Raw genomic sequence first — 27112 nt, 5'->3', positions numbered from 1 at the left:
TTTTACGAATTTACAGGCAATGCATGAACACAAAAGATTGCTAGAAATTGCTGCTGCATGTGAACCTGGATTATTTACGCTACTGTATTTTTATACTTTTCAGAAGTATACTTTTCAAGAACAAAATGAACTGTTAATGTAAAAGCAGTTAGTAGTTCTCCAAAGTATTCAAAAAGTTGGTGCAATTTGACTTTTGTGTCATTAGATTCATATCCTCATTCCTTTTTTTCTTGGCAATGATACACATTGACCCTGATTTACTAAAGGAGAAGAGCTTGTTCACTTTCAAAGTGAATTTTCATTTTGCAAAGTGATTTTTCACTTATCCTAAATCATATCTAAACCCAAAAGCAACATGTTATTATATTGGAGCTTGCCAATCCTTAAAGTTGTTATATGCCTCTGAAATGAAAAAGGAAAAAGCATATATTGTGTGTACTGGTCTCAATCCAAACCATCCATTGTGTTTCCTCTCTGTTATCTCTTCCCTCTGCTATCCGCATGAGTCACTTCTGACTGAGTCACTTACCAACACCACAGAATCCCGGGGGGGGGGGGGGGATGGCCCTGATGCTCCTCCAGCACACAGGAGGGGGTTGACAGCTGTTACACGTTTCCCTATGGAACTATGTAGAGGAGATATGTCTATTCCCTACACTCAGGTCTCAGATTATATTCAGCTCCCTGCTCTAGGCTGTGTAGAGCCCCACATACACACAAACGCCTTTTGAAACTCAGTATGTTGTGTAAAATGTGTACTTTAGGAAGCTGTAGCGGAGAGAGTGCTGCAGATAAAGAGATATAACTTATGTAGGTAGGGGAGCTTTGCTTAATCTCTGTATATCACTGAGGCTTTTTTCATCAGTGGGTATATGTAAGGGTTTACACCCAACAAAAAAGTGGGTGAAAATGAGAAGACAACCATCGCTCAGGTGAGCAATCCCTGTGCTGTGGGTGCTGGCCCCAGCTCGCCACCGCTGCAACAGTTGAAATGAACGAGTGTAGTGAACAAGCACTTTGAAAGAGTGAAACACATCTATCTCTGTATCCTGTGTACCTTTGATGTATGTTAATAAAGGATTCATCTTCCTAGCAGCTGGTGGTGTGCGGTTGACTTATCCTTCATTTTTAACATAAAAGTTGGGGTTTCATTAGCTTTCTTTTTTACACTTTTTGCCCCTTTATTTTCACCTGGGTACCAACCAGTAGGTATGCGGTTTTTCAACTTCCTTTACCAATCCAAGCTGTCCAGTAAAAGTGTCAGCTAGAGAGATAGAGGGCTGAGAAAAACTTTAGAACACTGACAGGAGTGTTTACAATGGTCAGCTTTTATTTATTTGTGTAAAACCTTTATACCAACAGAAAATAATGCCACTGTAACTGCTTAAAACTATTTGCTAAAGTTAAGTTTTATTATGTTAGTCAAGTCTATCTAAATGTGCTTGTGCGTTCAAAACTACCATCTACACATGTTGAAAATGCTGTTGCCCATGAATGGGTCCATTGCTCCTCCAGCTGGCCATACCCTGTTCAAATTTTGGCCAGTTCACTAGGTTCCAGCCCAGACAACATTCACTATATGGGTAGCCTGATCAGCCTTCTCCCAACATACGTCTTTATTTGCTTGCACATGATTGGATTATTAAAGTCAGCACAACTTCATCTCATTCACTAACTTACGGAAAACTTCACTTTGGAAAGGGAAACATTATATAGCCTAGTGAAAGAGGTAAAGTTGTGCTGACTTTGCCCAAAACTAAAAAGAATATATGTTTTGGATAGAGGTATATTTTACGTTTTTAGATTATAATTTATTTATGTATAGCATTTCCTTGAATGATAATGTTCCTGTGTACTGTATAACAGCCTAAACAGCAGCCAATCTGGTCTGGCGTGCAAATGATTTTGTACAACCTGGACTAAACTAAATATATATAAAGTGCCAGGAAACACCTATCATATGCAAGTATCTATCATATGCAAGCAAAATGTTTTTATTTTCCATGCATGTGATTGTATATGCAAAAGATTCAAGTACCAGTTAGAGAGTAAAAAGGAGGCTTTACATGCAAGAAAAGGAGAATGTATCCAACCTCTCAGAAAAAACTATCGGTGGCCATATGCCAATTGGTCTCTTATTTGGAGAGACTTTAATGAAAGGGTAACTACAATTTCATGAGAAAAAAACTAGAAATTGAAAAAAAAAATTAAATTGTGTTTACAATTGCGACTCAAGTCAAATTGGTAATGAATATTCTTAAAAATTACATTTCCTTCGCAATCTGCAGCTCTGTAATTTCCTGTAAAATGCAATTAAATCTGGCTACCTTGAGGTGCTCTGTACACAGATGGTGTACAGAGAACCCCCCCAGAAATAACATTTCCTGCTTGTGTGATTGGCTCACTGATTTTCCCAGAAGTCTGCACTAAGAAACAAATCTGATTTTTGGTATCTCCTGCAGCAAAAATGTAATTTATATTGAGATATTCTCGATGGGAAATAACATCTAAAGAGATGCAGAGCCCTGCAGGTGACGCAGGTGATTATTAATTATAACACCACTCTCATACAGATTCAATCTGAACATGAACACAAACAAACACATACCTTTTTCTTTTAGACTAACAAAAGGTAGGAATCTTCAACAAAGTTTGTTAAAATCCCTGCAATGTACATATATCACCCAGAGGGGAGTGTTTTTCCTCAACAAAAGTGTAGTTACTCTTTAAAGTGTAAGTCCAGGCAAAACTTAACTAACGTTGAAATTCCTCCACCTGGTGAAATTCCTCCTTACCGGGCGGATATTAGGTAAGTGCAAGATATATATTATTCCAAACAACCACTCCTTGTGACCACACAAAAAAAATGTGCTCTTCACCATGCGTGCAGAAACCAAGATGGCCTCTTACCAGAACGATATTTAAATGGCGCTCTGTGAAATCATGGGGATTATCGAGCTGCTTCTCTCCTTACAAGTAGGTGTAGCAAGTTCCCACGGTTCATCAGGGCTTATATCATCCTCTCTTGTTTGGCAAGTTCCTTGGTCTTCATGGCAGTGTTTGGTTAGTGGTGCCTCTTGCTTAGGTGTTGCAGCCAGTGGGTGATATAAGCCCTGATAAACCTTGGGAACTTGCTACACCTACTTGTAAGGAGAGAAGCAGCTTCGATAATTCCCATGATTTCACAGAGCGCCATTTAAATATCGTTCTGGTAAGAGGCCATCTTGGTTTCTGCACGCATGGTGAAGAGCACATTTTTTATGTGTGGTCACAAGGAGTGGTTGTTTGGAATAATATATATCTTGCACTTACCTAATATCCGCCCGGTAAGGAGGAATTTCACCAGGTGGAGGGATTTCAACACTATCATTTGAAGCATCGGCTTTATTTACACCTGTTCATATGTCACTATTTTATAATCGAAGGAGTTTCATCACTTTGGACTTCGGGACTTTATGATTACATTTGTTTTTTTGTCACATTTAATTGTTCATGTTTTATTGGATTTAGCGCACCATCCACATTCACACATTTTACATTTTTTTCTGGTAGTAGCTTAATCACAGACCAGCGCACCTTTTTTCATATAAAAACTTAACTAACGCTAAACCTGCTCTGTGACACATTCTAAACCTAATCTATCTAACCCTGTAAAGCAAAAATCGCTGTACTTTACTTGTTCTGCACCTGATTCGGTCCAGTCTCCATCAGCGGAAGCTGTGTGCAGGAGAGGACCGACAATGGCTGTGAAATGGCTTGGAAGTGACATCAACCATAGACTTACTATGGGGCTTTGGTTGTCAGATGACTCTCCTGCATCCGCCTCCATGCTGAAGCCACCGCTGACAGCTGATGCTGGGACTGGACCGGATAGGTAAGTACAGTGATTTTTCCTTTACAGGGTTAAATAGATTAGGTTTTGAATGTGGCATAGAGCAGATTTAGCATTAGTTAGGTTTTGCCTGAACTTCTATTTTAAGCTTTTACTGTGCATGCGCAACTTCAGTATGTCGCCTAAATGGCATTGTGTGGAGTCCCAACACACCAGCAGCAACTGAAGATATGACAAGCAGATATCTTCTTGCCATTTTTTCTTGATATTACATCTGTTCATAGCCAGCCCCCTGATGTTTGCATCTTTCTTAAGCTGACAAGTAAACCAACCAATAGAGTGTGAGGAGCAGGGGTCACTCTGTCCCCTTATAGAAAGTAAAATTATTTTGTATTTTGAGTTCTTCGTTATGGTTCGGTACACTACACAACTTATAAATATTTAATGGTAGTTCCTATATGCTTCCAGTTTACTCCTGATAGTATCAAAATGCTTAGTATTGAAACACTCTATTAACTTTCTTGCAAAATGGAGCCATCTACTTTAAAATGCAATTGTAACTTTCAGCTTAACACAGTTTAACACATTCCAAGTCATGAAAAACAAAAGGTGTTCTTCAGAAAGTTCTTCAGAAAGCAGCCACAGCCTGAGTAGAACAGCACACGGGCCGATTGGCCAGAGGGGGAAACAATCAATGGGTCCTGTGGATGTGATGTCTGCCGAACACCCACGATCGCTCCCCATGGAGACAGAATGGCAGTCTTCCGATGTAAACACGGCAGACCGCTGTTCTGTCAGAGATGAACACAGGGATCCTGTGTTCCTCCTATTTAGGAACACAGGTCTCTGTGTTAATCCAGTGAGTATAACCCCCATACAGTTAGAAAGCACTCCCTAGGAAGCACACTTAAGCCTTTGATCGCCCCTGGTGTTAACCCCTTTCCTGCCAGTGTCATTAGTACAGTAACAGTGCATATTTTTAGCACTGACTACTGTAATAGTGTCACTGGTCCCCTCAAAAGTGTCAGTTAGGTGTCCGATCCGTCCACTGCAATTTTGCAGTTCCGCTAAAAATCACTGATTACCGCCATTTCTAGTAAAAAAAAAAAAAATACAATACTGATTTATGAATACTGGATCTCCCTGGCAAAAAGTCACTGCCCATAAAATGTGAATATTATCCATATAATGTACTTGTTTACCTGCATACAATATTTTTTTCTAAATTCCACAATGTTTAATAACGCAGAGGAGGTATGGTTTACGTAAGTATTTGCCCATATTTGCATATTTGTACAAGAACAATGAGTGATACCATTTTTTGTTTTTTACTAATCAAAACACATCACTGATTTACTGATATTTATGTGCATGTGTTTGCAGGCCCATTAACCTTCTTAGCGGTATTCCAGAGAGTGGCTTGGGGTTAAATTTCAGAGCCAAAAGCGGTAACCCCGAGCCTCACTCGGGGTACCGCCAGAAGCATCGCTGGATCCTGTAAAAGAGGTTACTTACCTTGTCACCTGGATCCAGCGATGTATGCGAGCGGTATGCAGCGGCGGATCTTCCTCCCGATCCTCTCCGTGCCCCGGCTTCCGTCTCCGGCGACGTGACGTTCACAGGGGGGTGGAACCGGTGGCAAATTCAAATGTAAAACACACCAAACACACTGATACCATTCAAAATAAAATAAATTCACATTACATTGCCCCCCAGTGCCCTTTCCTGCAGTTTTACTGTACTTTTTATGTATATATATATATATATATATATATATATATATATATACATATATATATATATATATATATATATATATATATATATATATATATATATATATATGTACTGTATACATACATACATACTTTAACTTATTTATAGTTTTTTATTATATTATAATTTATGATTTTGTGTTTTAAACTTTATCATACCCAAGATGTTATAAAGAAGAACGCACAGTAAAAAAAAAACAAAATATGTAAATAGTTGGTTTGGGCTGCTCATTCTCAAGAATTACATGCAAAATAATGGTACCGCTTTCAGCACCTAAAATCCGAAAGAATCATACTGCCAGGGAGGTTAAAAGCTATAGTATGCATTTAGATCAGTAAAAAATATATTGGTGAAAGAGCTCTAATATATGACTTTGGTGAGCATTTTATGAACCTGGCTCAAAAAGTGAAATGCTTGGGAGTATAATGCACATTTGCAAGAACAGAGGAAAAATATATATCTAGAGTTAATACATCTAATACAATGTATAATGACTATGTTGCTAAAACGTCAAAGCAGGGTTGCTAAAAAACAAAATACCTGACATTCTAATTGAACATGATTATGATAACCCTTTAACAGATAAAAGTGTTACTGTAATTAACATCGCACAGACATATAATAAATAGTTTTTATAAATACCAAGGAATGTCTGATATAGAAAGGTATACGTCATGTTGCTGTTAATCAAAACATTCCTTAGTTTAAGCACTACAAAAACCAGGCTGTAGTGTAGACAGATAAAAAGCTCAGGCAAAACACTTTCAACATTAAATGATAAATCACATCTGTTACATAAACTATGTTTGCTTCTCAGTCCCTGCATTCATTAATACAGTGCACATGCTAAGTATGAAAACTTAAAAAAAAAAAAAAAAGCATTAGCTTGATATTGTAACATGTTAATGAAACATCCATACAACTGTACATTTTCAGTACACAAAGATTATACATTTATATATATATAAAAAAAAAAAAAAAAAGAGTGCAATTTTTTTCATTAGTTAAAAGCTGGGTTTCGTACACCACATAAAACCAAGCTGTTGTTCTTCCTTCTGTTCAAGAGGACAACAGAAATAATGAAAAACCCACAGCTGGTGACACCAAGAATTACTACTCCTGAGATGAGGGCACTGGTCACCGAGTTCATTTGGAACGAAGGGTTTTGCGGTTGAGCTGAAAAATATACAAGTAAATAGAGTACATAATAAGAAAACATGAACAATACTGACTACACCTGCTGTTGTGACCATCATTTCTGGCAGTTGTTGTAGTTTCCCGAAGGTGGCCTGTTATAGTAACACCCCTAATTTAATGGTTATAAGCATCAATGCCAAGCATTGAGCAAACTTTACAATTTACTCTCATTTTCCATCATACCCACAAAGTGAGTGAGCACAGGAAGAGGAAACAAATTATTTGGAAATACATTTCTCCATGAAGCAGAGAGGCATGCAATGGCAGGATTGTTAGTTGGGCATCATTAACGTATATGTTGAATATGGTCAATTTATGAATCACCACCACATGAAATTATAATACATAAGTGCCCAAACAGTTCCATATATATTATAGTGACTTCATCCACTTCCAATATAATCTTCACATGCTTGTACAACGTGATAACAAATTCAAGTGCAATCTCAAAAGACAGAATCCTAGTGCTGCAAGCACTCTTTAAACTGTGTACACCACCTCTATTGACCTAGATTGAAGTAAAATATAGGTCTCAATGCGCTTCCCCCTCTCTGTGGATAGTTTGGAATGCCCCTTGTTTATGACAGGTACTCCACTTGCCCAATCCCTATTGCAAGGTCACTGGGGTTGATTTACTAAAAGTGGAGATTGCAAAATCTGGTGAAGCCCTGCATAGAAATCAATAATCTTCCAGGCTTTTGTTAGAGCCTAATTGAACATGCTGAGGTTAGAAACTGATTGGTTGCCATGCACAGGTGCACCAGAATTTGCACAATCCAATTTAAGTAAATCAACCCTACTGTTCCTTTAACACTCCCCTGCACCGCTAAGTGTCTCTATAAAGTTAACTCAGAGCCACATAAGAACCACCATAGTGCAGTAGTTAAAGATTACTATAAAATTTATAAAAATTTCATTCATATAATAAAAAACAATAAAACCCCATTAACCGCTTGCTGACCATATACTGTATATATACAGCTGCAAGGCAGCTTTGCTGCACAGGATCAGGTACAGTGGGAGCTGATCGGTGGGTACAGTGGACTCGATGTCCATTGGCACCCACCAATGCTTCGGTACACAGAACGGAGTCTCCCTATGTAAACAAGGCAAATTGACGTTCTATAAGTTCAGAATGCATGGATCCTTTGTCTCTGCTAAGCAGGGGCTCTGATCTATGCCTTCCTCTATTACAAGCACCTCCCCCAAAGTAGTAAAGCACCGGTCAGACACACATTTAACCCTTTGATCGCCCCTAATGTTAATCCCTTCTAAGCCAGTGTCATTTGCACAGTGACAGTGTATATTTTTTAGCACTTATTACTGTATTAGTTTCACTGGTCCCCAAAAAGTGTCAAAAGTGTCAATTAGTGTCCCAGCTGTCTGCTACAATATTCAAGTCCCACTAAAAGTCGCTGATCACCGCCATTACTAGTAAAAAATAATAAATAAATAAAAATATCCCATAGTTTATAGACGCTATAAAAACGCTTATAGGGATTTTTTTTTACCAAAAATATGTAGCAGAATACATATTGGCCTTAATTAATGAAGAAATTCGATTTTTTACACTTTTTTTATTGGATATGTTTTATAGCAGTCAGATTTTTTTTTTTGTTTATAGAGCAAAAAAAAAAATAACTGTAGAGGTGATCGAATGCCCCTAAAAGAAAGCTCTAATTGTGGAAAAGAAAAAGACATATATTTTGTTTAAGTACAGCATCACACGACCGCATAATTGTGTAGTTAAAGTAATGCAGTGCCATATTAAAAAAAAGTACATGGTCATGAAGGGGGGGGGTAATACTTCTGGGGGGGTCAAGTGGTTAATGTAGAGCAGATATTTAGGGCAAAACCTCTTTCTCCTGCCACACTTCCAGTCCTCACCTCTGGCGTCACCTGGTTCAAGGGTTGATCAATCCCTGATGAAGTCAGATGAGCCAAGGACCAGAAGTGTGGCGGGATTGTGGCGGGAGTTTTGTCCCAATTATCCGATCTACATTAACCACTTGACCTCCGGAAGGTTTCCGAGGACAGGAAATCCAGCGGGATTATGGTGATTTATCCCAAGTATCTGCTCTACATTATTACAGTTTTTACCAACTTGTTGTAGGTTCTAATCAATACTGGAAGAATCTTACAATGTGCGCTGAAATCAGTGTAAGCAATTTCAGTACAGGAGAGGAGCCTGTACAACTGTGCTAGACTGAAGGTAAGGCTTTAAACTTAACTCCTTATTATCTGAGTCTTAGTTTTTTTCTAACTTTACATTTAACCTCGTTAATCCTTCAATGATTGATGATGATCCTGAATGATTATGTAAACTACGAAGGTTACTTTTATGCATTGAAAATACTGTTGTCCAAGCAAACCACTACCATGTACTACCAATACTAAAGCTGCAGTACCTAAAACTCTTGATCTGTTTAGAAAATGGCTATTTTAGAAGAAAGCAGTACTCCAAGCAAATATAAAAAAATAAATGCTGGTTTTTTTTATTTAATAAAAAAAAATTAAATGTCTGTTCACATCAGAATGCAGTGCAGGAAACCCCCATTTTTGAACGCGTTTCCCGTACAGCATTCAAAACGCATTGCAGTGAGTATCAGGGTTAACCTAACAACACCCCAAACGCAGGTCACAAACACAGTATATTCGTCTGCACTGGATTACATGGTACAGTAGTATGATGAGATCCAACTGCTGTGCATTTTGCAAGGTAGTGCATTCACTACTTTAATGTGCTCCAGAGCCTTAGGTTTTCAAATGAATGGGCTGAAATTGCTTTGCACCCAGATTACATGTGAATTGCACAGGAATGCACAGCACGTTCCTGTGCAATTTATAGTGTAAACCAGCCCTAAATGCATTTTATAAAAACTAGCATTAATAACTTGATTTTAGTTGAGTTCAGCTTCATGTAATCCTCTGTACAACAGCACTCAAATGGGAAAAGGGAGAGGCAGTGCTTGGGGACAGTCAGATATCCTTTGTTAACATATACTGACATGGATAATGCTGACAGGAGGAGAGAGCATGGAGAGGAACTCCTCAGTCTGCTGCTGCTCCTTCACTGTCTAGTAATTGGCTGAAGAGGGGCAGGGAGAAGACCAAGCTATGTAGCTTAACCACTCTGCAACCGCTCACAGTAATACTACTGCGGCAGAGTGGCTCGTTCCCGTCCAGCCACGTAGTATTAACGTGACTGGACTCCTCCCCTTCTGGGCGGCGCTTGCGCGCCGCCGGAGGCTCGCTCCCGCTGTTTTCATTCACAGCGGGAGTCGGGCCAGGGGAGGAGCAGCGGCGATCGCCGCTGCTCTTACCCGATCGTCGGGGATCGAGTCTGGAGATCCGCCCGCTGTGTGTAAACACAGCGGGCGGATCTCCATAGTGACAGGGAGTGACAGATCGGACTGTTCAGCATAGCTGGACATCCGATCTGTCCATGAATCACATAGTCACCTCCCCCCCTACACGTCAGTAAGCACCAGGCATACATTAACCCCTCCCTCTCCAATAAAATTAACCCCTTCCCTGCCAGTGTCATTTTTACAGTAACAGTGCATATATATAGCACTGATTACTGCAGTAATGTCACTGGTACCCCCAAAAGTGTCAAAAATGTCAGTCAGGGGTCCGGTCTGTCCGCCGCAATGTCGCAGTCCCGCAAAAAAATCGCAGATCGCCGCCATTACGCGTTAAAAAAAAAACACCAAAAATGACAGAAATCTTTCCCTTTGTTAGTAAACGCAATAACTTTTGCGCAAACCAATCAAAATACGCTTATTGCGATTTTTTTTACCAAACATATGTAGCATAAAACAAATTGGCCAAAAACTTTTAAAAAAATTGGTTTTTACATCTTTTTTGGGGGGAATTTCATATAAAAAAATGTGAAAAATATTGTTATTTTTTCAAAATAAACGCTCTTTTTTTGTTTATAGCGCAAAAAGTAAAAATTGCACAGGTGATCAAATACCACCAAAAGAAAGCTCTGTTTGTGGGAAAAAAAGGACGTAAATTTCGTTTGGGTACGGCGTCGCACGACCGCGCAATTGTCAGTTGAAGTCGCACAGCGCCGAATCGCAAAAAGTGGCCTGGACGGAAGACAGCAAAATCCTCCGGTTGTAAAGTGGTTAAAGCCCAACTACAGGATGGGGGGACCCTTACAGTAGGGCACCCCTCCACCCATAGTGCTAGGATTAAATGCTTGTTACGTTTAAGGGTTTAAAGGGTAGAGATAGAGGTGGTATTACTCTATGCTCCAGGACTCTCCTCTTCTTCCTGATGCTCTGGGCTGTGGACAATCCCTTGCTATCATTATGTACTATGAAGGCCTTTAACCCTCTGTTTTACATGGAAGACACAGGGGTGCATCCACAGCCAGGAGTGCACTAGAGAGGAGTTGGATGGATGGATAAAGCCTATAGGAGTGAGGTGTAAGGTAGTATTATTAGCTAGTGTTACTATCTAGCCCCGTACCCCTAGACTTAACCCTTGCAGTGTGGGTTGGCCACTGCAATGGTAATATTTTTTGTGCTTGGAGTTAGCCTTTAACTGCATTAGAGAAATATTTGTTTATTAGGCTGTCTAAAATGTCTAACAGGGCTATGCCTATTTCAGGTCTGAGTTGATATAATCACAAAAATCCTTTGGCAGGTTAAACATTTCACTTATATGTATTTAAGTGGTTTATTAAGTTGTATGCCTGGAGTTCAGCTTTAGGTCTCATTCACACCGATGTATGTAAGTGATATGTTTGCCCTCATGACAATGCACAGTGGTTTTCTGTGTCTGCATTCAGGCAGTTGACATTTATGTCAGTTGGGATGCAGCGGCAGTACAGACACAGCTTTTGTTCCCAATTTGACATCTGTGTGGGTGTGGGGGTGTGGGTCCTCAAATGCAGCTTTCTTTTTTTCTTTATTTTTCACAACAACAATGATATGCTGACTTACCAAGCTGGGAGTTGTTTGTTGGAGTTTCATCTGTAATAAACAAATACATCTTACAGTTAGCTGTTTAAACATTCACAATAAATAGTTGACTTTTTCCTAAATAACAGAAATTGTCTTTTGAAGGCCGGTGAAGAACCACCTTTCAAAAATGGCCAATAAAGCACAGAGTAGTACATATTTTTCAGTCTTTGGCTTAAAGCTGAACCCCAGCTATGATCCTAGTTAAATACTTACATTGGTCAAGCTTGAACCAATGTAAATATTTACATCTCATCACTGATGGAACACTGGGGAAGCTGGAAATCACTATAGTAGTCAATGCTACTACAGTGATAGCTCTGCGTTTGCCCTTCCAGTGCTCCTTACTATCAAGACCAGTTATAGGTGGGGGAGGTGACCACTTTTTGTATTATTGTTTATATTGGTCAGGCAATGCACTGACACCTTTGCTGCCATTGTGCAATGTGCTGGGTGTTCAGTGTGACCCTGTGCCTTTAAGGAGGGGTGGGCTCCCTCCAGTCACCTGTCCTCCATCTATCCATTAGAATGCATGTGCTCTCACTGTGAAGACTCTTTAAAGGTAGAGTTAGGGTCTGCAGATATCAGGGTGCCTTGCTGTGGCCTGCAGCTTACGCATGTATTTGCAAATGTGTGCAACTAAACCCCTGTTTTTAATGCATACTGTTAGACAGGTTAATTCAGTTGGTTACTGGCTGGTTGGTAAGTAGTGATTGGAAATCCCCTTGCTTTTTTGCTACAGTGATAGCTGATTGGACGAGGTAGAGATGAGGGGGGGGGGGGTTGATGTCACAATTTACTGTTCAAATTATGTCTCAAAAGAAAAGATATAGTATACATTTAGTGATGCATTGAAAATTGCTCTCTAAAATAGTTAGAGACTTTAGGATGTGCAAGCCATGTTTGCCAGAGTAACATTCTTATAAGCCATCATCACTTCAAATTGACATTGAGGGTTCAATCTTTTGATAATGTTTGATAAGTTGGGGGCAATGTTAGATTTCCAGTGACTCACTGGGGTGAGGCTTGCTGAAATATGTATATGTGCCCCAACTATTCTATACTGAATGGGATAGATGTCTAAATTCAGACCTAATAGTGGCATGGCTTAAGGTGAAGTAAAGAAATGTTAAAAAGCAGAAACTGAATTCCAAAATGTACTGTGTACATTTTTACTGCTCCACATAATATGGAATACATTCCCGATTTGTTCATCACAACTCCAACAATTAGGAGAATTATCTTTCTGTATAAACAAGGTTTTTTTTTTTAACTCTGTGAGTTCTGAAAAAAATGGGCATTGAGAGCATGTGACTCAATCCCTTTCATCTTATGATTTCTTCCCATGGCAGATAGTCTTTAGTCCTATGTAAGCTAACGAAAAAAAGGTCTTTTTGTTTTCTAATAAAGTGACAGAGGAGCAAATGACAGGGAAGAGCTAGTAGCAGCAGGGAAGGTGTATTAGAAGTTAAAGCTTAAATGCTCACTGTGTACAGCAACCCATGAGTTTAAAATAGAAATGTAAGATAAAACATTTGTATACACTGTGTATGCATGTAATTATATACAAGTCTGACCATTGGAGGACAAGAAGGCGGTTTTCCCAATACGCTGGGATAGATATGCTTCTCTACCTAGAACAGTCATTTTAAATTGGGAAAGAAGGGGGCCTGTCACCTTTTTCACACAAACAAAGAAATACAAAGAGAACAGGAAGGTTTTTAACATAAGTACGTGGTACAACAGACATATATCAGGGATATGAGATGTTGGGGTAATATACACTTTAAGTGAACCTGTTTCTTTGCCCTATTTAGGAAAGACATGGGTTCATTTGAAAAATTCTCGATTTCTAGTGTATACCTACTATTGCTAGAGTGAGCATATTCTTTTTTTTTTTTTGAAAATCTTTTTATTGGTATAAAACAGAGAAAACCAACAACACAATACAATAAAACAAAATCAACATAGGTGCATTCAGTCAATTACATGGCACAGAAAAGGTAAACACAACACTGCCATTCACAATACTATTGCGTAGGTATACAGCGTTCACAACCAGCATATCCAAAGAAAAAGAGGGAAGAAACACACCCCCATGCGGAGGCAGCAAACCATTGAAGAGCGGGGTGGCAGGCCCGAGAGTTCAAGCTCACTCCGGGCATGCCAGCAGGGCGGCCGAGGAGCCCTCCAGCCACCGCAGCCAGACGCGGTCATGTTTTTTGGGGCAGCCCCTATGAGCATAGGTGTCCCGGTATAGAGGGATAACCCCATCCACAAGATCTCTCCAGTGCTGGAGCGTGGGGGGAGCCTGCCTACGCCAATGCAAAGCAATGTTTTTCCGGGCATAGAAAAGTAGGAGGCCCAAGAAGGTGCGGTCCGCTACCCTGGGCACCAGGTCATCCAACAGCCCCAGGAGGCCAAGCCGGGGGGAGGGCTCCAGGTCCATCTGCATAAGTGCAGAAGACACGGAAAAAATACGAGACCAATAGGCTGAAAGTCTCGGACAGGTCCAAAAAACGTGAAAAAAATCTCCCGGAACACCCCCACAGCGCCAACACTCCGGGGACTGTGTAGGATAGATTCGGTGCATGCGATGCGGGGTGAGGTAGGCCCTGTGCACAATTTTAAACTGGACCAGGCGGTCACGCATGGAGACCAGAATCCTGAACGGGGAATCCCAAATATGCAACCAGTCCACCGAGTCCAAGTCCGGGACATCCCGGGCCCAGCGAGAGTGGAGGCCCAAGAGCTCCGGAGAGGAGACCCGGAGGAGATGGCGATGTAGCACCGAGACCGCTCGAGAGGAGCAGTCGTAACGTAGGACCCGCTCTAGATCCGGCTGCACCAGCTGGGAACTCTCAGGGGGAAACTGGGCCCTGAAGGCGTGGGACAACTGTAGATAGTGGAAGAAGTGCGAGGGGGGGATATTGCGGTCTGTAACAAGACATGTGAAAGACGGAAGGGTCAGGTCAGGCGTGAGGTCCGAGACCCTCTTTATGTTATACTTAGTCCATCGCACCGGGTCAGGGAGATTGTACAAGTGGGGCAGGGAGGGGTTCCTCCACAGAGGGGCGCTCGGGGAGGACGCGGTGCTCGGATAAGACTCCAACAGGAGCCCCTGGCGCCACGCCCGAAGCGTCGTGCGCATGGAGGTAGTCAATCTCGTAGGGGGCCCGAGGCCCACGAAACAAGAGAAGGGACAATGCCTCCGTTGAACCCAGCACCGCGGCCTCCACCACCACTGCGGAATTAGAAGCCTCCGGAGCCAGCCACCAGACAGCCGTGACCAGCTGAGAGGCCAAGAAATATTTGTGACAATCGGGGAAAGCCAGTCCCCCCTGGGAGAGAGGGCGCATAAGGGTGGCAAATTTATATCTGGGGGGGCGGGGGCCCCACAAGAAATTGGAGAACATCTTGTTCAAGGCAGTGAAAAAGGACTTCGGGATCCACTGCGGAGAGTGGCAAAACAAATATGTCAGTTTAGGTAGGAGTTTCATTTTTATCAAATTGATCTTGCCTAACAGGGAAAGAGGGAGGTTCTCCCACGCCTTCAGCTTGGCCCTAAGTGCAGCTACAGCCGGATCCAGGTTCAGGGTGATAAAATCAGCAGGGTCCCGCGAGACCCGGACCCCAAGATAAGTGAAGCTGTCAACCCACTGGAGAGAGACATCTGACACACACCCACTCCTGGCCCCGGGATCGATTGCCAGCAGTAGGGATTTGGACCAGTTAACCTTGAGTCCCGTCACCTCGGAGAAGGCATTCAGGATCCTGAGGGCACCCCCGAGAGACGGTCCAGCATCGTTAAGAAATAAGAGTAGGTCGTCAGCGTACAGAGCTACCCTCTCCTCCAACCACGCCACCTTCAGGCCCTTAACATGTGGGGAGATCCGAAGGGCCTCCGCCACGGGCTTCATGGCTATGGCAAAAAGGGCCGGGGAGAGAGGGCAGCCCTGCCGCGTGCCCCGGGACAACTGAAACACTGAGGACAGCCTTCCCCCGAGACGAATGGCGGCTCCGGGGGAGGCATAGATGGTTTGCAGCCAGCGTATAAATAAAAGCGGGAAACCCATTCTCCGAAGTACTTCCCATAGGAAGAGCCACTCCACTGAGTCGAACGCCTTCTCAATGTCGAGAGAGGCGACGACTCTGGAGCCAGAGTTGGTGTGATTGGCCTGTAAATTTGTAAAGAGCCTGCGGAGGTTAATGTCCGTGGACCTGTGAGCCATGAAGCCCGTCTGGTCCTGGTCGACAACGGAGGGGAGCAGGGGTTGTAGCCTAGCCGCCAGTATCTTCGTGAGAATTTTTAGGTCGTTGTTAAGTAGAGCAATCGGCCGATAGGAGGCGCACAATTTTGGATCTTTAGGAAATTTGTGAATTAGAATTACATGGGCCTGCGCCATGGAGGGGGGGGGAGAGCCCCCTCCGCCAGACAGTCATTAAACAGGGCGGCCAGCAGTGGGGCCAGCAGGTCCAGATGGGCCCGATAAAATTCGATCGGAAGCCCATCCGGGCCCGGAGCCTTCCCCCTGGGAATAGAGCGGATCACCACTCTCACCTCCTCCTCCGTGATCGGCCGGACCAGACCGGATCGTTCATGATTAGACAACCAACCCAAAGCAATCGGATCTAGAAGGGGGTACAGGTCCTCCGGGAGGAGGCCCGGCGGGAGGGTGGTAGTGTACAAATGGGAATAAAAATCCCTGAATTCCGACAGAATCGCCTCGGGAGAGGTGAGGACCTCCCCTGTTGAGGAGATGAGCTCGGGCACCAGTGTCAGTGGATTGTCTTGCTGAGAGAGTTGAGCTAACATGCGACCATTCCGGTCCCCCTGTTCAAAACAACATTGCCGTGAGTGGTACAGGGATAGCCTGGTGAGCTCCGAGAGGTGAAGCTGGAGGTCCCGACGGGACGCCTGAAGCCCCTCAAAGTTCACTGCCGAGGGGTCCTGCCCATAGCGGACAGAAGCTTCCTCCGCCGCCGTCTCCAGCACCACCGTGTCAGCGGCCAACTGTGTGCGTACCGCCTTGATTGAGGAAATATAATGACCCCTAGTAAATGCCTTGAACGCATCCCACACCACAGCAGGGGAGGTCATGCCAGCATTAATGTCCCAATACTCCCGCAGCACCGGAGGGGCCTGTCGCGAGACATCCGGCTGGTCTATCCAGTGTGCGCCTAAGCGCCACATAGATCCATCGCGGGTCAACCCAGAGCGCAGCGTGACCAGCAAGGGACTATGATCGGACATACCACTCGGGAGATATGCCACCCCCTCCACATCCAACAGGACAGACGGGCCAGCAAAGGCAAGGTCGATCCTGGAGGAGGTCTTGTGCGTAGCGGAGAAACAGGAGTATTCCCTCCGCTCAGGATGTTTCCATCGCCAGGTCTCCCGGACCCCCGCCGCCTCCGCCCAATCAAGGAGGTCGCTGGAGAACACCTTGGGCGGAACCGGCCTGTCCAGATCGGGGGAGAGGATGGCATTGAAATCTCCAACAATTAACAGTTTGGCTGGGGCGTAAAGAGACACCTTTTCAAGCACAGTGTAAAGGACTTCGGTCTTAAAAGGTGGGGGTACATAGACCCCCACCACAACGTAGCGCTGCCTCCATAGGGTGAGTACCAGCACGACAAACCTGCCCAAGGGGTCCGTATGGACGGCCTCAACCTCATGGGGCAGGGTCTTACGCACCAGCACCGACACTCCCCTGGCATAAGAGGAATAAGATGCATGGAAGGCCCGCTGGACCCAGGGTTTCTTGAGGGCCTGCAATCTGCCACCCACCAGATGTGTCTCTTGTAGCACCAGGATAGAGGGATTGTGGGACTTAACATATTGAAATAGCTGCGCCCGCTTAAATTTGTTATTCAGGCCGCGGACGTTCCATGAGAGGATTGAGAAGGTAGAGGGCTTAAGTGACGCCATAATTAGGTACAATAGGCATGAGAGGGCCAGCCAGCCCGCAGGCTAGCAGACACAGCTGGTGAGTAGCAGCGTAACAGAGAGTAATGCACCAAACAGCAAAACACACATGTAACAAAAAAAAAAAAAGAAAAAACAGAAATACACAGTGAAGCATACAGCTCGTTTTCCAGAGCCGGAACGGCTCACCCTATCGTGCCCCGAACACCCCATAAAACGCAGGGGAGGCAGGGGGACGATCTTGACCCAAAAACCAAACAGAAAAAACATTTTCGCAGGCCGCTAACGGTGCAGCCTGCCGAGCAGTCATAGCAAGGCGGGGAGAGAACAAAAAGTGAAGAGACCCAGACTCCCTTCTGGGCCAGGAAATCTCAGTCCAACCAGCACAGAGAAAAACTTAGCAGGTAAAAGGAAATCAGCAGCACTAGGAGAGGGATAACTCCAGTGAATAGGGACATCCATCCAGGTGTGGAGAGAGCAGGGGGGGAAGGGCAACATGGCGGTAAGATGGGGACCAAACAAACAGGCTAGTCCGAGGAGGCAATAGAGCGGTCCATGCAAAGAAAAAGGAAGACAACAAGGGGGGGGGAGCACAGGAGAGGCGCCCGGCTGCAGGGGGACAGGGAAGTACAATACTTGCGACAGTTCAGGAGGTCCACGGGCAGCCGAGTGATCATCCAGGTCAACGAACATCCAGCCAGGCAGAAGCCGCCTCAGGGGAATCAAAAAACCGAGCGCGGTCTCCATCAATGACTCGCAGGCGACTGGGGTAGAGGAGGCTGTACTTCAGGCCCTTGTCCCGGAGTCTCTTTCTGATGTCGGTGAACTGGCGCCGTTTGCTCTGGACCTCGGGCGAGTAGTCAGGGAAGAACATCAGCTTGGCATTCTCGTAGCAGACCTCCTGCTTGGCCCTGGCTGCAGCAAGGATCTGGTCCCGGTGTCTGTAATTGAGGAGGCGGAGGAGGAAAGGCCTCGGAGGGGCGCCCGGCACTGGGGGAGTCGGGGGGACCCTGTGCGCCCGCTCCACCACGAACGTCGGCGGCATGGCGGGAAGGCCCAGCAGTGAAGGCAGGAACGATTCAGCAAATTCCGCTGGTTTAGCACCCTCCGCCCGCTCTGGAAGGCCCAAGATGCGGACATTGTTGCGACGGAGGCGGTTCTCCGTATCCACCGCTTTGTCCTGCAGTGCCCTAACCTGGATCTGAAGGGCACGGAGTTCCGTAGAGTCGGCCCGAGTGGAGTCCTCCAGGTGAGAGATCCTCTCCTCCGCCTCCGTCACGCGGGAGCGGAACTTATCCAGGTCATGGCGGATCAAGCTAATGTCCGTAGCAAGGTAGTCCATTTTTGCGGTAAGGGTGTCTTTGCACGCCTTTATCGCCTCCAGGATGTCAGCCGGGGAAGGATCCGGGGGGCCGCCGGGGTCCCGAGCGGGCTGAGCACTAGCAGACATCTTCGCCGGAGGAGACCTCGTGTCCAAGATGGCCGCCGCGGGACCCGAAGGCCGAGAGGAGCTCCGGGATGACTTGGCGGACCGCAGCTTCCCCGGTGAAAACGGAGGAATCCGCGGCATGCCACCCTTCCTCCTGGTCCCCAGGGTGAGTTTTGTGGGGGTTTAGATGCAAGGGATGGATGTCGATGGTGTAGATAGGATGAAGGCAGGAGCGGAGCTAGAGCCCAGAGCGTCCGTGCAGTCTCACATCCCGGCCACGCCCAGAGTGAGCATATTCTAATATAGTTCTCCTTTTAGATGCCAAGCCATGCCCTGCCATGCACCAACCAGAGAAAGGAAGTGCCAATGATACATTTCACTCACTTTGGGAAATAGTTTACTGTATAGCAAATTTGAAATAACAGCCATGGCTTAACACACTGCATTATTAACTGGAAATTGGAATGAATCTATTTACCTAAGTTACTTTAATACTTAGGTCAATAATGACTCCCCATAGTTTCAGTTTAAAACAATATTAAATACAATTTGAATCTGAGATTTTCACATTTATTTAGTTTTTTTTTTTTTGCAAGTATAGTTTTTAGTCATATCATGTACAGCAGCTGAAACTTCAGAAAGGTCAGTAGTTTGTGGCTTTAGAGAGCAATGCTTTGTACCAATTGCATGCCCTTTTCACAAATGGAACATTGTAATAATGATTAATCTGTCCTCAATGGAACTAAATAAATTGGAAGACAGGCACTGTCTCTTCTGAGACAGCAAACCGATGACAAGGCATTGTGCTGTGCTGTTTTAAAATTATTTCTTAACCTGTATGGTGTGTTTTCCTGGATGGATGCTTAAATTATGTCCAATATACTATGAGAGTCTCCCTTTACAGATATAAACATATATCGTTTTTACTTATTCCTATACTTCTTATGCTGACTCCTTTGTGACATTTTATAGGGAAGACAGAAACAAAAATATTCAGTCTGCTCCAAGGCTTTAAATAAATTCAGAGCCATACATCAGTAAACAAGAGGGGGAAGATGCATCAATTCAAAAATAGAATCTATAAAATTTACATAAAAATTATACCTTACGTGAATGTAAATATAATATACATAATATAAACAGGACAAAATAAATTAGCCTATTGTGCAGTATCTTATCTCAGGTCAACCATTTGATAATAAGCTGCTGTTTACAGCAGATTTGGAAGGTTGAAAGCTTTTGTTTCCATTTTACCTAAAGCTCGTTTGGCTATACTTCTCCTATGGGTCATAGGAGTGCAGTTCTTTTTGCACTCCTGTGACCCATTTTCAGCACAGAGCAGGCTGAAGTCTGCTCTCTGCTGACATCATAGAAGTTAGTCCAGTCTCCATGTCATTACGACTATGGAGTCGGAATCTGCCTAGATCCCAGGACTGACACCCAGCTCAGCCTCTTAGCGAGCCGCTGAGACACTGAGCCAGCCTCTCCCGCCCCTCCAAAACTCAGCACTACAGTGAGGGAGGAGAGGGCAGAGCAGAGAGCTGTGACTGACAGTCAGTAGCTCTCTGCTCATGGAGTTGTCAGAACCGAGCGATCGGTGGTGTTCGATCTCTCAGTTCTCAGTGTAGAGGTGCCAGGGGACAGATGCAGCATCGGACCAATGCTGAATCCACCTAGGTAAGTATGAATTAAAAGAAAAACAGAAAACCCATACATCTCTTTTAAGTGTCATTTTTTTTTTAGCTTTTTTTTTTTACAAATTTTTTTTTTTCTATAGAGAAAGAATAGCAGTACTTGATTCCTTTCACACTTTTCTTTCTCTAACCGAACAAGGTGTGTTTGGAGCTACACAGAGCAGTAGATTTTTTCCATAGACCTCAAAATAAATATGTACAAAATTGCATTAATTTCCTTAAATTCACTACAATGTTTACATAAAAATAGCTGTCCTAACGTACATCACACAAAATTATTTCAATAATAAATGGTTCCCTTTCTTGAGAAACCCAACGTCTATACATTTTTCCTAAATTATTTTGTTTGAGCTCTCTAGAAGCTTTCTTTTTCATTCTCCTTATTAACAAAAAATTTACCAAATGTTTAACCATTTACATGCCAAGGTATCTTTTCTTGACCTAAACTGACCATACACTGTACAAATTGTATTCACTTCCTGAATCTGGCTCCTGCTGGACATCCTTCAGTTAAAAAGTCAAAGGAGCAGTGTAAAAAATTGTTGCCCAAAAAGCAACTGCATCTGATCAGAAATTTTTTCAGCGTTCAGCCTATACTTTAATTGCGATGCCAGCTTTACTCCTCACTCCTGTTTGCACACTTCTAATACAAGGTGAGATGATTCCCTTATCATTAACAAGACCTATTATCACCAGTTTGCTTAATCTTTCCTGCAGCTTTGTTCTAACAATTTAGCAAAATAACAATGAAGCAAACTAAGTGACATCCTGGTGCTGATAAATTCTGTATTGACAATTCTTATTTTGTTTTAATTTGTTGATTATTTTAATTTGGATTTGTTTACAAGTTATCTTTTCTCTAGTAGGTATTTAACAAAAATATTGCCAGGATATTGTTACTTTTTGATTTGTAAACTGTTTATTTCTGTTTTCTGTATGGGAATGTTTCAAAATTCATAATAGTCAGGTTTTTGGCTCATCTAAATCCAGTAGTTATAAGGTTCCTACTTCTCCAGTCCAAATGGGCTTATTGTATTTGTTGAATCATTTAGCTTTGGAGCAGCAACATTAATTGCAATAGACTGTGCATTTTTTCTGCCAGTTCTGTGTACATACCAATTTTTGCCACTTTCGTTTTTATACAATCTAATCATCCTAAAAAATAAATGCCACACTGAAACAGCAGGACAGGCTGTAAACACACCTAATGACATTAAAATGCACTGGTTGTAGGCTTTAATTAAAAGTACCTCGCCTGTTATCTTTGCAGGTCTGCTATAAAGTGCTTTCCACTTCAGAAAAAATATCTGTTAAGAATTCATCTTCTGGAGAAATGGTAAGAGCACTTCATTTCATAAGTACTTGTTTGCTGGATTATTGATTAGTGGCTTACAGTGTTATCAACTGAGAGATGCTGATGGATCTGAGGGATGCTTTCCAAAGTACTTCTGCCTTGGTGTGGAAAAGGTTTTTGCTCTTCTATTATTGTTCATACATTTAAAGTCAAATCTGTCATCAAGCAAAAGATCCCCAAAATAACTCCTTATTCATATACATATGAAATGCAAACAGCACAGTGGTTTGGTAGGTAGCAATCGGTTTTCATGCTCTCCCTGTGCTTGAATCGGCTCCCTGCACCCCCTACTTGCAGAATACAATAGCACTGCAGGAGGCAATGAAAAGTGAGTCATTTTCTTTCCTTCTACCCATGGTGGAAGGAAAGAACATCAAGTAATTTATGGCTTGCCTTAGCAACATGTCCCACATGAGCACTAGTAACTGACTCTCTGTACTACTTCTCCATGTCCCACTCTGAGCTTTGCTGTATAGGGGACAGCAAAAGGCTGTTACCAGGTCTAATTACAGTATTTATTTGTTTATTTATTTAATAATGATTATGGAGCTGCATCAATGTGTGTCTTTTTATTTTCCTGAACTTTAACTTTTTAGTAGACTGCATTTGAAGATGGTGAGATTTTAACACGAGTTAGAAATTCTAGTGGATTATGTCAGATACTGTACAAGGGGCAGAAATATTGCACAGATTTACTGCACATCTTGCATTAGTACAGCATATTTGAATAGGGATAGTTGGGGCAGCCTTTAACATGTATTAAAATGGTGAGGCAGATTTTGAAGTAAATTTAAAATTATTGACAATTTATTTCAAAGCAAGAGGCAAAATTAATGCACAGGCATGCAGCACATTATGCAAGCCTTATTTGAAAATGATAGACCACATGCAGTTTTACAGCCCAAAATGTCACATTTAATAAAAATGGAAGAAATCATAGTGCTGGTGTGCCCTCATACACATAGAAAATGTGGAAAGAAAATGACATTTTCTTTTTTTTTTACACAAAGTTGCCAATTTATAAGATATTTCTGATACATAGCATGTACATAGAAAAAATTACACCTCAAAATACATTCTTCCTCCTGAGTATGGCGATACCACATACGTGAGACTTATACACAGTATGGCTACATACAGAGGCCCAACATCTAAGTAGCATCTTCAGGTGTTCTAGGGGCATAAATTATACATTTAATTTCCTAACTACCTATCACATTTTTTGACGGTCCTGGACCACCAGGACAGTAGAATTACAGTATAATACACTCAAACCTTGAGGCACAATGCAGGGATGACCCTGTAGAAAAATATGCTCAAACTTGGCAGCTGCATATTAAATAACTGTGTCACCTTGATAGTGCCAAATCACCAGACTTATGGCTGCATATGATGGTAATGCTGGCAGGCCTGTATCAGTGGCAGGAGATAACAACAGATAGCACACCAGCAGCAGAGGCATGAGATGGTAATGATAGCAGGACAGCAGCAGTGTTCCAGTGAATCAATAGGGTAATAAACCAGTAAAGGTCCTACTTATTAATGTCTTGAATCTTGAAGTCTTTGCACAGGAACTGCAACATGATGAGCCCATCTGGCACAAATTTCTGATGGCAGAGTAACTTGAGTCCTCAGTGTCAGTGAGGGCAACTGTATCCGCAAACATCTCACCCCATGTACACTTCCAGGTTTGGGAGGAGTTAACCCCTGAAAGCATGACTCATGTCCTCATTCTCGCCTTAACCCTCATCTTCTTCCTCTTCATGCACCACCTGTAACTGGTGGTGGCCCACAGGGTTCAAGTGGGCCCTAAGACAGTAGGAAGTCCTCCTTTTCTCATGCTACTCTGTCTCCATTGCCTGGTTATTACACCACACAGTAGCAGACTACTAAGCTAGGTGCACACTAGCTTGGTATGACCACCTGAAGAGGGCACAAGCTCTTCTGGCCAGCCAGAAGACATCATGAAAGTCAAGGTACCTAACTAGTAACTACTGCACCACAGGTTAAGAATGTATGCCAAGCAAGGCATGTGTGTGAACTTTGCAGGTTGATAGCGTTCTCACAAACAATCTTTCCTGGCAGATGGATTTGGGTCAGTCACCTTTCAAAGGCTAAAAAAAAAACCCTGCCCCAGTGGAATTTCTGTCCCAGCCTTTGCATAGGCCCTGAGGTCTCCTCCGACTGGTAGTTCACCAGAGGAAGCCAATGTGTAGAAGTGACTGAGCACACCATCTTCAGTGATTTCTTGTCTTGCATTCTGCCCAGCCACCGGAAAAATTGCGGAGTGGGCCATGAAGGAGATGTAGCAGATGTCCATGCTTGCTGGACCACATGCCCACATACTCCAGCAGCAAGGAGACTTTAACTTCAACATGCTGGTGGAGGGCAGGAATGCTCTTCTGGGTGAAAACGGCATAGACCAAAAATTCAACAAAGGGCAAAAATGGCATTAGCTTGAACATCTATTTTGCCAAGTCAGCATTGAGATGATGGGCATTGGCGTGACTGGATGAATATTTTTTCTTGTGTTCCATTAAATGGGGAAGAGATAACTCCCTGAATAAGAATGTTTCCAAAGATACAGGGGTGGTTTATGGAAACTTTGAAGAATTCACTTGGCCCTACTCTGCAGGACCTCATGTTGACCTTCTTTGTTTGATGTCTTGTAAATTACACCTCTCAAACTCCTTGTTATACTTCCATCCCAATCCCTTGGGGTCACAGATGTTGCAGCAGATGTAGATGGAGATTCTTATGGAGTAGGGTAACAGGGAAAGGGAGGAGCAAGAAGCAGGAGGATTGCAGGTTTGTTTGCTGCGTACCGTATCTTGCATTGGCTGCACCCAAAGAGCTTTGTTTTGAGCATTTGTCTCCTAATGCATGTGGTACCAAATTGACTGGTAAATTTATCACACTTTATACGCTGCAGGCAGAGGCTGCAAACTTCTACATTGCTGTTTGCAGCACATGTCTCAAAATAGGTCCAGACTGTTGGATTCCAGGGCCCTGTATCCATAGAATAAGGTGCCTATTCTCTCCACTCCGTTGAACAATCCCCCTAGACAACATACTTCCTCACTGATGTTGTGCCTCTCCCTTACTTTCCTCCTCTATAATTTTTGGCAATCATGTATGGTCTGCAATCTCATCATTCCTGCAATTCTCATCACTCAAGCCCCCTTGGCATTAAGTTCAAGAACATCACCGACAATTGATTCTCCCTGTCTGTTGTCCCCTACCTCTATATTACTGATGCTCTCTTCTTTCCCAACATCAGTTAAATTATATCATGAGCATCTTCCTGCAGCATATACCATGAGCATCACTAAGTTACTGATGGTGTGCTCGAATAATTCAGCTCACTTCTTAAGGGCAGTTTTCAGGGCAAGAACAGGAAACATTTGTAGCTACTGATAAAACTTTCCTGTGCAGACATGTCTTGCCCCTCAAAAGTGAGGCCTGATCACAACTTTGTCCTATGGTTTTACAATCTGCTCACCCCCTACTAGGTGTGTGTGAGAAAAAAAAAACCTTTGCATTATGACTAGGGCATTGCCTAATTTTATTCACTGCTATGGCAGTAGTCCGGTTGAGTATGTGGTACTTGCAATGCAATGCACAATCTGGTGATTTGCAACAGTAAATGTTACCTCAATAGAATGTGATAATTTTCTGCTAATAAAGTTCAACTTTGCTTGTTCTGCATTCACACTGCTGACCCACCCAAAAAACAAAAACAAAAAACCCTGTCAAAGCTATATCGAAATAAAAGATATCCCCCTCCCAAACACCAAGTCCTAATACACTTTTTTAAATAGATAGAATAAATAAACATAAAAAAACACCAAAACACCCCTGCAATTAGAAATGGGCATAAAACAGGTACATGGCAACAGAAGTTGTTCCTAATACAAAACATAGACCTAACAAGTAGGGTTGAGCGAACCCGGACTGTATTGTTCGGGATCGTACCGGACTTTTTGGTATTCGGTAACCGGACACGGACCCGAACATTTCACTGTATGTTTGGGATACAGTTCGCTGTTCGGTAATGTTATTTCATGTTCTGTCACGGTTTTAATGGCGCGGTTTCAACAGCTGAAAGGCAGCCAATCAGCAAAGCATTTAACTAGTGTGCCCTTAGAAGCCATCACAGCCATGCCTACTAATAGCATGGCTGTGATTGGCAAGTGCAGCATGTGACCCAGCCTCTATATAAGCTGGATTCACATAGCGCCAAACGTCACTCTGCTCTAACTATACTAGGGACAGGTTCCTGATTCTGCTGAGGGAGAGATAGGAGATTATTGTAGGGGCAGGCTGGAGTTTCAGGGAAAGAATAGGAAGAATCTTCTTTAATCAAACATTGATCTACATTGATTTTACTGTGTGGGGGTGCAGTGCACAATCTTTTTGCCCTGACCTGAGCCCAGTGAGGAGGAGGGAGAAAAAAAAACTTTTATCAGTCTGTTAGGTGGGCAGCGTGCGGCGTGCAGTGCCCATGTAATGCAAGCTCAGTGCATATGTGTCTGCTGAATCTGGATTTTACTTTGACATACATTGTTTAGACACTGCTTTTCTAATCTGCTCTTCAAAAAGCACCAATGTAAGGGAAAAATAATTATTTTTCAGTTTTTAGGGAAAAATAATTATTTTTCAGTTTTTCATTCAAATGGGTTTTTTTTATTCAATAGCGGAATAGAACAACAACAGTATCCAACCTGTTAGGCATGCGGCGTGTAGCGGCCATGTAATGCAAGCTCAGTGCATATGTGTCTGCTTAATCTGGATTTAAAAAAGAAAAACACTTTTTTCCTTCATATTTTACTTTGACATACAGTGTTTAGACACTGCTTTTCTAATCTGCTCTTCAAAAAGCACCAATTTAAGGGGAAATTTTTTTTTCAGTTTTTAGGGAAAAA

General features: G+C 43.0%; 1 protein-coding gene across 1 annotated transcript in view; it reads right to left on the bottom strand.

Moving 5' to 3' along the window:
* Positions 1 to 6608: 6608 nt before the first annotated feature.
* The window catches only part of ZPLD1 (zona pellucida like domain containing 1), a gene marked incomplete at both ends in the record, with an annotated part of 114080 nt that continues 93576 nt past the window's right edge, over positions 6609 to 27112 (bottom strand). The window contains 2 exons of the mRNA XM_082244767.1: positions 6609 to 6784; positions 11764 to 11793. Of these exons, the coding sequence (XP_082100893.1) occupies positions 6609 to 6784; positions 11764 to 11793 (206 nt within the window). The remainder of the gene's footprint in view (positions 6785 to 11763; positions 11794 to 27112) is intronic.

This window comes from Pelophylax lessonae, assembly GCF_965119305.1.
Source record: "Pelophylax lessonae genome assembly, chromosome: 2".
NCBI lineage: Eukaryota > Metazoa > Chordata > Amphibia > Anura > Ranidae > Pelophylax > Pelophylax lessonae.
This window is presented reverse-complemented; position numbering and strand designations above follow the sequence as displayed.